The sequence below is a fragment of the Eutrigla gurnardus genome (assembly GCF_963514095.1).
Source record: "Eutrigla gurnardus genome assembly, chromosome: 1".
NCBI lineage: Eukaryota > Metazoa > Chordata > Actinopteri > Perciformes > Triglidae > Eutrigla > Eutrigla gurnardus.
In genome coordinates, this window is record NC_139915.1 from 24234122 (window position 1) to 24246326 (window position 12205).

Consider the following 12205-nt stretch of genomic DNA (forward strand, 5'->3'; position numbering starts at 1 on the left):
CAGTCATGCAGAAAAATGTTTACATATTTAAATATGGATATTTAATATCACTTTTAACAGTACTGAGATATTCAAGTTATGAACAAGTAAAACTGTAGATAATCCGTTTTAACATTTTCTGTAAAATGTTATGTTAAATGTTAAATAACAATGCAATTTCTATTGAGGAATAAATTAGGACAACCGCACATTTTCTTCCCACTTAAAATGGCTCACATCAGGTGCACATGATTAGAACATTGTTACTCAGCATTTTGAAGGAGGCTTGCCCTATTTAAACCTCAGACATTTAGTTTGGTATGCTCCTGACTGTTGACGGGAGAGTGAACACCATGGTGAGATCGAAAGACCTGTCTGAGGCAATCAGAAATAAAATTGTAGCAGCATATGAGTCTGGCAAGGGATTTAAAAAGATTTCAAAAGACTTCTCCAAGACATCTCACACGACATCTTGCTATACCTTACCACCCTGATCAACTCATCCCTCACCTCAGGTCCCATTCCAGCAGCTTTCAAGACAGTGAAGCCACTCCTGAAAAACCCACCCTAGACACTGCTGACACCTGAAAGAGGTTGTTCTCACAGAACAACCTCCTTGACCCTTGATTCAGGACTGCTCACTCCACTGAGATGGACCACCTCAAAGTGACTGCGCAACACCAGAGCCTCATCCCACTTCTCATTCTCCTCAACCTATCTGCTGCATTTGACACAGTCAAACACCAAATCCTCCTCTCCACCCTGGCTGAACTTGGCATCACTGACGCTGCTCTAACCTGGTTCACATCATACCTGACAAATCGCACCTTTTTGGTCACATGGAATGGCTCTATGTCCAAACCCTGCTCTCTGGAAATGGGTGTCCCTCAAAGCTCAGTATTAGGACCGCTTCCGTTCTCATTATACTCCAGATCACTAGGCTCTGTAATCACATCACATGGATTCTCCTACCATTGTTATGCAGACAACACCCAGCTGTTCCTCTCTTTTCCCCCAACCTCCGACACCCAGTGTTTCCCCTAGAATTTTTTTCAGGCCCGGTGGTACCCACCGAAAAAACCCTAAACAGACGAGACGCGTGGGATGGTGTATTGGTGCAGTTGGATTAAGTCAGGTGGCACAGCAAGCAGTCTGCAATTCTGCAATTATTATATTTGCATTCAACATTTTTGTTCAACCAGAGTGTATTCAAGATCACAAGGAGTGAGTGACTTATTAAGGTGCTGGTTGATGGAAATGATCAGGGTCCAGAAAAATATGGCTGGAAAATGATGAGCATCACATTAATAGCTACAGATACTGTAAAACACTACAACGACATATGAGTGCATATATTGTCTTATTTTATCAAGTAAAATATAAGTTATAGGTTTACTCAACAGCAGTTAACTCAAAGTTCCACATCTTATCAAAAACAATCCTCCCCCCCGGGGAGGGGGGGCAAACGGGCTTTGGCCGGTTGTACCTACGTCATCACGTCCTAATACTACACACACATGGCGTGATGTTGTTTTTAAGGAGCGCCGTCTCTGCTTATATTTCTCGACAACACTCGACCTGCATCAGCGCATGTGCGCACGAGCGGATCTGTGCGAGCAGACAGCGCGAGCGCAGCGGGTTTTGGACGGAGACACACAGCGGCATTTTTATTATGTAAAAATAAATAATAATGTAATGTAATAAAATAAATATTATGGACCCTATGGACCGGTTCCGCTCACACCACGAGTCTGAAGAGTGCAACAGCTTATCAAAATACAGTGTCAACGTTCCGTGTTTTCAAAGTAGAAAGCGACATCGTGGTGGTTTAACGAGGCGGAACGGCATCAGAACAACATCAAGCGCGTAAAGTACACGGAAGAAGAACGTAGCGGGAGCGCGCGGCGAGGATTGTTGCGGCCGCGCGTCTTGCGGAGCAAGTCTGCTGTGCTGCGCGGAGGCGCTCCTAATGTAAATGATTATTGATTTATGAATGAATTGATAGGTGGCTTATTTTTGGTATATTGATTTTTTTTTTGGCCTGGCGGCAGGTCTCCTTGGCCTGGCGAGCCGCCAGGCCTGTACAATGGTAGGGGAAACACTGGACACCCACATTGCAACTCCGCCTGGACAACTGCACATCACCTCAAGCTTAACCTGCATAAAACTAAACTCTTCATCCCAGGGAAAGATTGCCCTTGCATTGACCAGTCGGTCACTGTCGAGGACATCACAGTATTGCCTTTATTAAACTGCGAGGAACCTGGGTGCTATCCTGCACCCCCATCATCACTGCTGTGGCCCGATCCTGCAGATTTTCCCTCTACAACATCCGCAGGATTCAGACTTTCCTCACAAAGGATGCAACACAACTCCTGTTCCAAGCACTGGTCATCTCCCGTCTTGACTACTGCAACTCTATCCTGGCTGGACTCCCGGCCTTGGCGACTAAACCATTGCAGTGTATCCTGAATTCTGCAGCACGCCTTATCTTTAATCTACCCAAACTCACATGTGACACCCCTCCTCCGTGACCTCCACTGGCTCCCTGTTGCAGTCCGCATCCAATTCAAGAAGATGGAACTGGCCTTCAAGGCCACCAAAGGAACGGCACCCATCTACGTACAAACACTGGTGAAACCACACACAAGCACTTCGCTCCTCTACTTCAGTTGGCCGGCTGGTACCACCATCGCTGAAATCAAACAAATGTCGCTCAGCAATTGTCTACAAGTGGAGGATATTCAAAACAACTGCTAACATCCCCAGGTCTGGCCGTCCAAGCAAGTTCACCCTGAGAGCAGACAGCAAGATGCTAAAAGACGTCTGCAAAATGTCTAAAATGTCCCTAAAATGTCATCACGGGACCTACAGCAGGCTCGGGTGACTGTTGATGTGAAAGTGCATGCCTCTACAATCAAAAAGAGACTGCACAAGTTTAACTTTCATGGGAGGTGTGCGAGGAGGAAACCTATACTCTCTAAGAAAAACATTTAGGTCAGACTGACGTTTGCCAGAGAAATAGACAAAAAACAGGACTTCTGGAATGCTGTTCTTTGGACAGATGAGTCTAAAATTGAATTATTCAGACACCAGAACAGAGGACAACAAATACAGCATTCCAGGAAAACAACCTCATACCAACTGTGAAGCATGGAAGTGGAAGTGTCATGGTTTGGGGATGCTTTGCTGCAGCAGGACACCTGTTCATGGCCAGCTCACCATCATAGAATCTATCATGAATTCTACAGAGTATCAGAGGGTGCTGGAGGAACATGTGAGACCCAAAACATACCAGTAAATCCACCAAATCAAAGCCCATATCTTAATCCCATTGAGATGCTGTGAGGTGATGTTAAACAGGCTGTGCAAGAAACCCCTCAAACATCTCACAGGTTAAAAAGGCATTGAGGCATGGGAGAAACTTTCCTCAGACCAATGTCAGAGACTGGTAGAGGGTTACAAGAAGCGATTTCAGCCAAAGGGGGTAACACTAGGTTAGTGTCTTTTGTTTAATGAGTAAAACAATGTTATTTTTGTTGTTTTCCTGCAATTAGATCACTTTATTTTCCAGAGCTAAATAAAAACAAGATTAGACATCAATATGTGAACATTTCTTAATGAATAACTTAATGTTTAATGGTGTGTCCTATTTTTTTCACAACGGTAATAGAATGGCAATTGAAATTAGGGCTGCAACCAACAATAATTTTCCTGATTCATTAATCTGACGATTCTTTTCTTGTATGACAATATAAAAGCAGTGCATTCTCACATTTGAGACTGGAACCAGTGAACATTTGACATGTTTTGCTTGAAAAAAGACTGAAGCAATTAATAGATTATCAGAAAAAGAAAAGTTTCTGATTAATTTCCTGTAGCAGTTCTAATTCAAACTGTGGCACAGCATGGATTTAAATTAATTACATATGTCTTCAGGAGTTATTTAATCTAACCATTAATCCAAAACCACCTTTTGAAGATCTTAATCCAAAGAAGATCAATCTCAAAGTTCCTGTAGTGTGCAATCTCTCTCTCTCTCTCTCTCTCTCTCTCTCTCTCTCTCTCTCTCTCTCTCTCTCTCTCATCCTCATGATGGGCTCTTGAGAGATTTTGTAACAATTTGTAACTGTAACATGTTATAGCTTAGGACTTCAAACTAAAGGGCATTTTACCTAAATGTCAGTCACATGGTTAAAACTGGAAAGCAGAATTTTCTAGCTGTGTGGGTTTGCTACGCAGTCTGATGACAACTGGTTGAATTTCAGACCTGTTTCACTCCCTAAAGGTCACTACATTGTGTGGGTGACATAGTAATTACTATTTTGCTTCATTCTTCTGTGGCTGTGAAAGATGTCATTCCACAGGGAGAGAGGAAAACATCATGCTTTCTGGGGATCCTCGATGAGAGAGCAGGTTCACTGCTTTTATCATGTGTTATTTCACGGGAATGAAAAGCAATTAACTGTAATAAGTTCTCCACTGATACACAGGTCTTTGTCGTGTAAATCCCGTGCTGGGTCCCTGTCTGGACAGGCTTCTCCTCTCCAGCACGCTTCCATCCATCTCCCTCAGGAGTCTGGGAAGTGGAACTGCTGCTGTGCATCTCCACCATCAGCTCTCACACAACACCGTGCTTCAACTTTTATCAGGCTCGTGCGTCCGCCATGGATGCCATTATGACTCTTTCCCCACAAAACCCTCGCACTCTTAACTTTGCCAGCCAGCGGCTGAAGACCAGACGTCCCATGCGCATAGTTCTTCGCGGTTATTAAACCGTGAGGAGAAAAACAAGGTTTTTTTTTTGTTGGTAGAGACATTTAAGAGCGGGCTGCTTCCAGGTCTGCTAATCTACCATCCAACACCAAAGGCCGAGCCCACATGTATTCCTAATGAGCCCCGTCCAGTGTTTGATCCCAAACTTCCCCGGCCGGTTCATAGCACCCCCGCCCCCTCCCCCCTCCGTGGCACCACTCGGGCCTGCTCGTCGTGCCAAATTCATGCTGCAACTTCGTAACGTCAAAAAACGGCTCCTGACAAGAGACACATATGAAGTAACAATACGTGCGAGCCTACCTCACACGAACCGGAGGGGCCACATGAGGTGAACACGGAGGAGCACGGAGGGGGGATACGGCGCTCAGTCCGGCAGCTCTCTCCTATCTGTTTTATCGCAGCCCACTTGTGTCCGGAGTAACTGCACTTCAGTGTAATACGAGTGGCCCGCCGCCTCACGCATTACACTCCAACGGAGACAAAAAACCCATGCGGATGAATAAAAGTGAGCGCTTTTTACCTTGGTTGGATGGACCACAGAGCAGCGAAAGAAGACAGAACAGCCAAATTGTACTCTCCACCGCCATGTACAGCCTTTGATATCCACCAGCGGGGTAGCGGCGTACGTCTATAGGCTACAGTGCTATAACCGTTATAGCGACTTGCATATGTTGGAATCCGCTATTGTCTCCGCCGGTGCGTAAAGGACTCTCCGTCACTGTTTTGGTGTCTCTGGCTCACCCGTCCCCCTGGCTTTCTTAATCAACTGGCGTTAGTCCGGGGGAGAGCCGTCGTGTCTCTCGGCGCTTCAACGCCATGTTGCGAACGAATGTTAAGTGTGTGTGGTAGCTGCCTGCTGGTCCACACACACACACACACACACACACACACGCGCGCGCGCCCGCGCACTTACGCGCACACGCACGTTCACCACCAGACACTGGCTGGCTGGTCGGTCGTCGCCGGAGTCCTGAAAAGCTTGTCAGTGATTCTAACACACCCCTTTCTCTCTGCCTTCTTGTTGTATCCAACTCCACGCGTTCCCACTAACAATCGGCGGGTTCACCCAAAGCGGACACGCCGAAGAAACACTTGCAACACCAAAGGTATCAAAATATATTTTACCCCAGGCGCCCCCCTCTCTCTAGCTCTCTCTGTCTGGAATGATGAATTCGTTAGGGATCTCTCTGAAACGAGCAAAACCAAGTGTGGAGAACGGGTCTGGCGAAGCGGTTATCTGTAATGACTGCACAAGTGTTGCCCCGTATGAACCCAATGTTGCGGATCGGCTACTGTGCGATTTTAATGAGCGCTCACACATCCAGATGCACCACGCTCCGGTGAGAATCTTGCGTTGTAATCATGCTAAATCCACGCTCATCCGATTTAATCAAGATTATTATAGGGGGCTTTTAGTTTTCTTCCATGTGTGTGTGTGTGTGTGTGTGTGTGTGTGTGTGTGTGTGTGTGTGAGTATGCACCTTTGTTTATCCAAAATACACGGACGTGCATGCATGACTGCACGAATGCTTGTAATGAGCAGGTCTGGGTTAAAAAAAAATGGAGAGTAGGAGAGGCACATGTGCTCCCCGAGCAAGAACAGGCAGGAGGAGGAGGTGGGAAAGTGGGGTTGGGGGGAGGCGTTGGTGGTGTTCTTCCCAATCAATCAACCAGCTCGCCTCCTGCACTGTGCGGAGGGACCCACTGACTTTTGCACATAGCGGGAGCCAGCTGGAGCCCAGCCTTCCCAGAGCAGACAAAGACTCGCCTCGTGCAGCTCTCTCAGCATCCCCACACAGGCAGCATCCCCGCATATTCAGCAGCATGCAAAGAGAAAGCAGGAGGAAAAGAAACCCGCATGCTTCAACCGGTCACACGAGGCTCCACAGAGGTCTGCACGTGGAGGCTATCGAGGCTGCTACTTGTAACACCCTAATGAGCAAAGCATTGTTCTTTGAAGTTCCAAAGGGCAACGTGCACCTTCACCCACAGACGACTTTTCGGGATTAAAAGAAAGCATATGGAGTCATCTTTTCAAACGCATTGACAGCATGTAGGGGTATAGATTGCTTTATATATCGCCTGCACTGTGGAGAATAAAGACAGGCAATCATAAAAGGCAGTAATGAAGCAGTTCCCTTTTGTAATAATATCTTATCCACCAGATTCCTGTCTCAGCGTTTTCATTTAATGCTGATATGAGATTGATTTGAGCTGATGAAATGAAATGGGATGGATGCATTTCCCAGGTGTCTGATTAAACCAAATGTCTGGGCCATCGGATTATGTGATTGCATTGGAAAACTAATAGCATGTCTGTGTCCTCTGTGATTGTGGTCAAGGTGCAATTTCAACGCTTTTTTTCTCTCCCCGGCTCCCGTGAAAAAAAATTAACACAAACTATCAGCTGCTCACAAATCACTCAACAAAAGTGCCACAGTCCGAAATGCACAAACCATACAAGAAACACCCTTTAGTTCAGTTTTGCCATGAAATGTTGTCACCTTACTATTTACTGGACCTAACTATTTTTGGCTGGGTGCCACTAACTGTGTGTGTTGCTCTACTGTACGTGCATGAACAAATAAAAGCAGTACAAGTTTGCAGGACGTGACTTTACGACATTAAACTAAATCAGTACAGTCCAGACAAACGGAAGCTAAATAATTTTCACTTTCGTCCCATCAGACAAAAGCTTTCCAGCGGAGGGTATGACCTGCTCAGAGTCATGTTCTTAATTATGAGCAACCCAATTCCCCACCGCAATCCTGCTGAACGTGCTGCAGCAACAGTTGAAACCCCCATCTGCAATTTGTTACCCCCGACAGACACTGCTGGCCGTGCACTCCGGTTGATTTGTGTTCTAAGATGGGTGGCTCTGTGATTGAATATGGCTCTCCCATTACCATATTTAAGGCTGTTTTGTTCAAGAGAAAAAAAACAATGTGCTTGAGGAATTTCGGGACTTGTTCCAACAGGCACAGCTTGCGTTTCGCAGTCGAAAGGGGAAGCCAGGATAGTCAAAGACAGAGCAGGGAGGTGCTGCGGAAATTATTTACACATTTGATGCTCTGCCCACTGAGACCAATTAGGATAGTAAACTTGTCTGGCTTGAGTCAAACGGCAAGAGGTTTTAGTAGTCACACTTGGCACTGAACGGTAGGATGCTGTTGCTATTTGTTGTTTTTTTTAAATCAAATTAGATTTTTCTATTACAGCCAATATTGTAATTGGTTGGCAAAGGAGTTGAGCAACTCCGCTCCAGAAAATGTCCATCTTAGAAACAGTTGTAGGGCCTATTTATGGAAAAAAATCTAAATAAAATAAAATAACCGATTGGGATGAGATTGAACACACTCGTCTCCCTTGCCTTAGTCTGTTTCAAGAATATTGTTGATTCAACTGAAGAAATGCAATCTGCCACCACCGGGTGTTTCAGCTCTTTCAGCATCATACAAACTCCTCCAGGCAACCTATCTGAGGATGATCAGACTTCAGCTTGTGCCCAGATGGCTATAGCTATGGTCTGTGATTCTATTCGCGGATAGCATCAATTGCATGTATGTCCATCCTGGGAGAGGGATTCTTCCTCAGTTGTTCTTCCTGGAGTGTCTTCCATTTTACTCTGATTGAAGGTATTTTTGGGGAGTTTCTCCATTTCTGAATCAAGGGTCTATACGGACAGTGGTGTCATATGCTGTAGGTTATAGATTGTAAAGCTCTTGGGGCAAATTTGTGATATTGGTCTATATGAGCCGTAGGCTTTGGCAAAAACCACCCCCTTGAAGCAATCTTCCCAAGGGACTTCCAGTCCCCTGCAGAGGCCAAGATTCCTGCAGATGTCCTTATTGATGGTCCTGGCTGCTCCCCAACCCTGAGGATTGTAATGGCCTGTTTTGAGGTGTGAGAGCGCTCGCTCCACTCAACTATGGCCCAGATGCTTTCTGCAACTAATTTACCTTCAGTATCATGGCACCAACTGTATAGACTTCTCCTAGTGCCTTGGGGTGGCAACGCGGGATATGCTCTTGGATTGCCATGTCATGCATGCCAGTGTCTAAGCGTGGTGAATATTTGATTTAGGAAGCACGTTGTAGACTGTTTGGACATGGAACTGTAGGTTCAGCTTTGTACAGTTCCTCCTACCACTCCAGCATGTTGTCCCACCTTGTCCCGCACCCTGCTACCCTTTTGCCACCATCCCGCATGACCTCTCCTCTACTGCTGCTCAGGGGGAGATGTGTCAAGACTGGCACATCTCCCCCTGAACCAGGCAGTGCTTCTCTCTTTGGGAGTGTCAATCTGGAAAGGCTGAAAAGATCCCAGCCTTGATGTGCCTACAGTCACATCTCTCACCAGCTTGCTTGGGTGCAGCCTTGACTGTGTCTATCTCTCTGGCTTCCAGGTCTCTCCAATTTGAGAACATATTTCCCTCCCCAGGGCCACAGCTGTCAAGACTGGCACATCACGAGTGACCACGGGATTCTGGGTAAAATGCTGTCATGCTGGACCACTGCTCTTATCCAACTTTCTAAAGCAATGCAGGTGGATGATGCATCCCTCAGGGTTCTACACCAATAACATGATTTACAGTTAATTGGATGAGAAGGTGTTGCAGCAGATATCTAGATTGTTATGCCTCGAATGCTGAAACAGAAGGTGTCATCCATCTTTCCTCTCTTCAACCCTAGTGATCTAGACTTGGCTGGTTTCAAACTCATCTGGATGCGCTCCATTGGTTGGTCCAACCCCTGCAGTATCTTACACCTACAGCCTGGTGCTGACTCTGTCCTGACTGGGAGATAGTGCCTCCTGTAATAATACCCACTTTGGCATAAGGGTCAACATTGAAATTAGTACTGGATGCAAAAGCTCACTTGAATTTTGAACAGACACAAATTTATTTGATTTTGCAGTTAGCTTTTTATGTATCCGAGCACAGAGCATGTATTATATTTTTCTGCCAATTGCAGCAAAACCAAACCCAGAAAACATGGTAAAATAAATAGTTAATTTCCATTCTGGTATCTTTCAAGCTAATAGCACATTAAGTGAGCTGTCTGATGAGAACACTTAGTGGTCATGACTACCCTCCTTAAAGTACACATATGCTTAGTGAAACATTACAATCACTGCCATGAGACAGGAAGGATCATAAATGTAAGCACCGTTACATAAGATGAGTGTATTTTCCTTTTTGGAATAGTGTAAAGAAATGTATATAGTTGATGTCATTACCGCTCACTACTCATGCAGGGATTATAAAGTGTGTTGGCAATTTATGTATTAAACAAAGGGTGTCAATTGAGTCTTCACTTTTCAGCCTTTATTTGAAATGCATTCATGATTATGTGTGTTCTTTTTTTCTTACAATATTAAAAGAGGTGGAAAGGAGCATTTCACTGATTAAAATATTCACTTTCCTACATTCAGTGCATTCAGTGCTGGATTATATGGTTGTGGCGGTGTGTCATTCACCGCTATAATTACGGCCCTTGTGAACTATGTAAATTGTATTGAGCTGCAGTTCTGTTTCTCTGGTTCCATTATGGACTATTAATCAGTGAACCTTTCCTTTTAACAAGTATTTAAAGGAGTAAGAATTGTATTCTGTTTTTTGTTATATGGTTCGATTAAGCATTATTTTTTTCTTGTCAGCCAAAACAAGTTGGATTCAAATGTTTTAAAGGAAGCAGTATGAAAACAAACAGTTGAAAAGTAATTGAAACTGAATAAGTGATAAAGTAATTTGCCACCTTGCCTCTCCCCCTCATTGTTTGTGTCCTTGTCTCTAGGCCACCAGCATGACACTCTCCACTCCACTGCAAGGTTTGTGCATTTTAATGCCGAGTATAGTAGCCTCCACGGCGGCCGTCTTTCATCTTCCTCAAGGTGGGAGACACACAGCACCATCTGACAGCAGAGCGTCTCCTGAATAGGTAAGGAAATACCACTGACTGACTGACAGGCGGATAAAACAGTGCCTCCCGCTGGAGGTGCTGGGGAGTGACCACAGAAGATCCAGACACAAGCATGCATCATTCATGTCAACGGTACAAAGGGGACAACGGTGACCTGAATGCTGAGCAATCCTACACTATAAGAGACGTTTTCTGCATTCTGAAAGAAGAATAGTATTTTACTGCTGCTTTCTTTCATGTGTTTACTTCAGCTTGTCTTTGTTCAATCAATTTGTGGATGAACTAAACCTTTCTGCTGATAAAAAAATTAATAATCATATGTCTGAGCTCCATTTCTAGTGGGCTTTAGTCAACGATGTGAAATGTTTAGTGAACAAACACTGTATGCTGAGGTCCATGGTTCATGTTTGGACATGTAAATGAGGTTGGTGTATGATTGCCTTGCCACAATGTTATTCCACCTCCTTCCGCTGGAGGGGTGCTCTCCACATGCTTGGTCTGGAGGAAAGTGTCTCCATAGAAACCAAGACAACAGTGGCACATGGGCTTAGGGGCCGATTGGGTAAATGTTTTTTTTTCTTTTGGAGGACAAGGACACAAGGGTGCACTGGTGCTGGGACGCAACCGAAAGCATCAAGCAGGGATATTGAGTGTCGAACAAGAGACACTTATTTTTATCTCATTTAAAGTGCATTTATCATCAGTGATGAAGATAAATAAATGTATTCATGCAATCAATGCGAAACAAGTGGAATAACGCGTGTGTTTCACCTCCACATTTAATCTAAATGTGACATAGATATATGAACTGAATTTTTAATGTTTTTAACACTTTTAAAATATATTATCTAATTCTTCAACCAAAAGATAACCACGATGATGAACATAGATTATAACAAATGATCAACTTTTTTACTCTATTTAAAAAAAAAAATTCTTCAAATCATGGATTATTTGTGGGTTAGCTGCCAAGAGAGGACCAGAGAGGGATTTTTCACTGAAGGTTATGCTAAAAAAAAAAAAAATCAATAAAAGAAAGAAAAGACTGTATCTCTCTGCCTCTGATGTTCAATAAATGTTGATCCTAAATGTCATCTCTCGCCCTTCATTTCCTCTTTTCTTGTCTTTTTTCCCCCTCCTATCCCTCTCATTCTCTCGCTGTCTTACGCAATACTTAATATCCTGCCTTCTGTCTACATCCCATCCAGGACGATGACAAAGCGTGCTGCGAAGAGGACCCAGAAAAAGCTCATTGTGTTGCATCAGTGGTGTGTTGGGGAAAGCTCATGGGGGGAAATTTGACTTTCCCATTCTAATCTATGCAGAGTGAAGCACTGTTGGCGAGCTGAAGTGGGAGGGAGACGCTGGGCTCTGTAAACACAGAGCGGGACCATTACTCTCTGAAAGAAGCTACCCTTGTCCTAATTAGCTTAAAAAGTACATTCTGAATCTCAGTTGAAAATTTCAAGGCGTTAAAGAAAAGAGCTCATCTCAATGGTCCTGTCAATAGTGGCTTTGTTTGGTGGAGA

The 12205-nt window shown here is 44.5% G+C and overlaps 1 protein-coding gene and 1 long non-coding RNA gene across 2 annotated transcripts in view; one reads left to right on the forward strand and one right to left on the reverse strand.

Annotated features, from left to right (window-relative positions):
- Nucleotides 1-5423, reverse strand: part of igdcc4 (immunoglobulin superfamily, DCC subclass, member 4) — a 69372-nt gene extending 63949 nt beyond the window's left edge. The window contains exon 1 of the mRNA XM_084035156.1: nt 5276-5423. Coding sequence (XP_083891282.1) covers nt 5276-5342 — 67 coding nt within the window. The 5' untranslated portion in view covers nt 5343-5423. The remainder of the gene's footprint in view (nt 1-5275) is intronic.
- A 303-nt stretch (nt 5424-5726) lies between these two features.
- On the forward strand, nt 5727-12205 carry LOC311014996. The gene is made up of 3 exons (XR_014597313.1): nt 5727-5861; nt 10551-10694; nt 11885-12205. It is a non-coding gene; the product is annotated as an uncharacterized lncRNA (long non-coding RNA).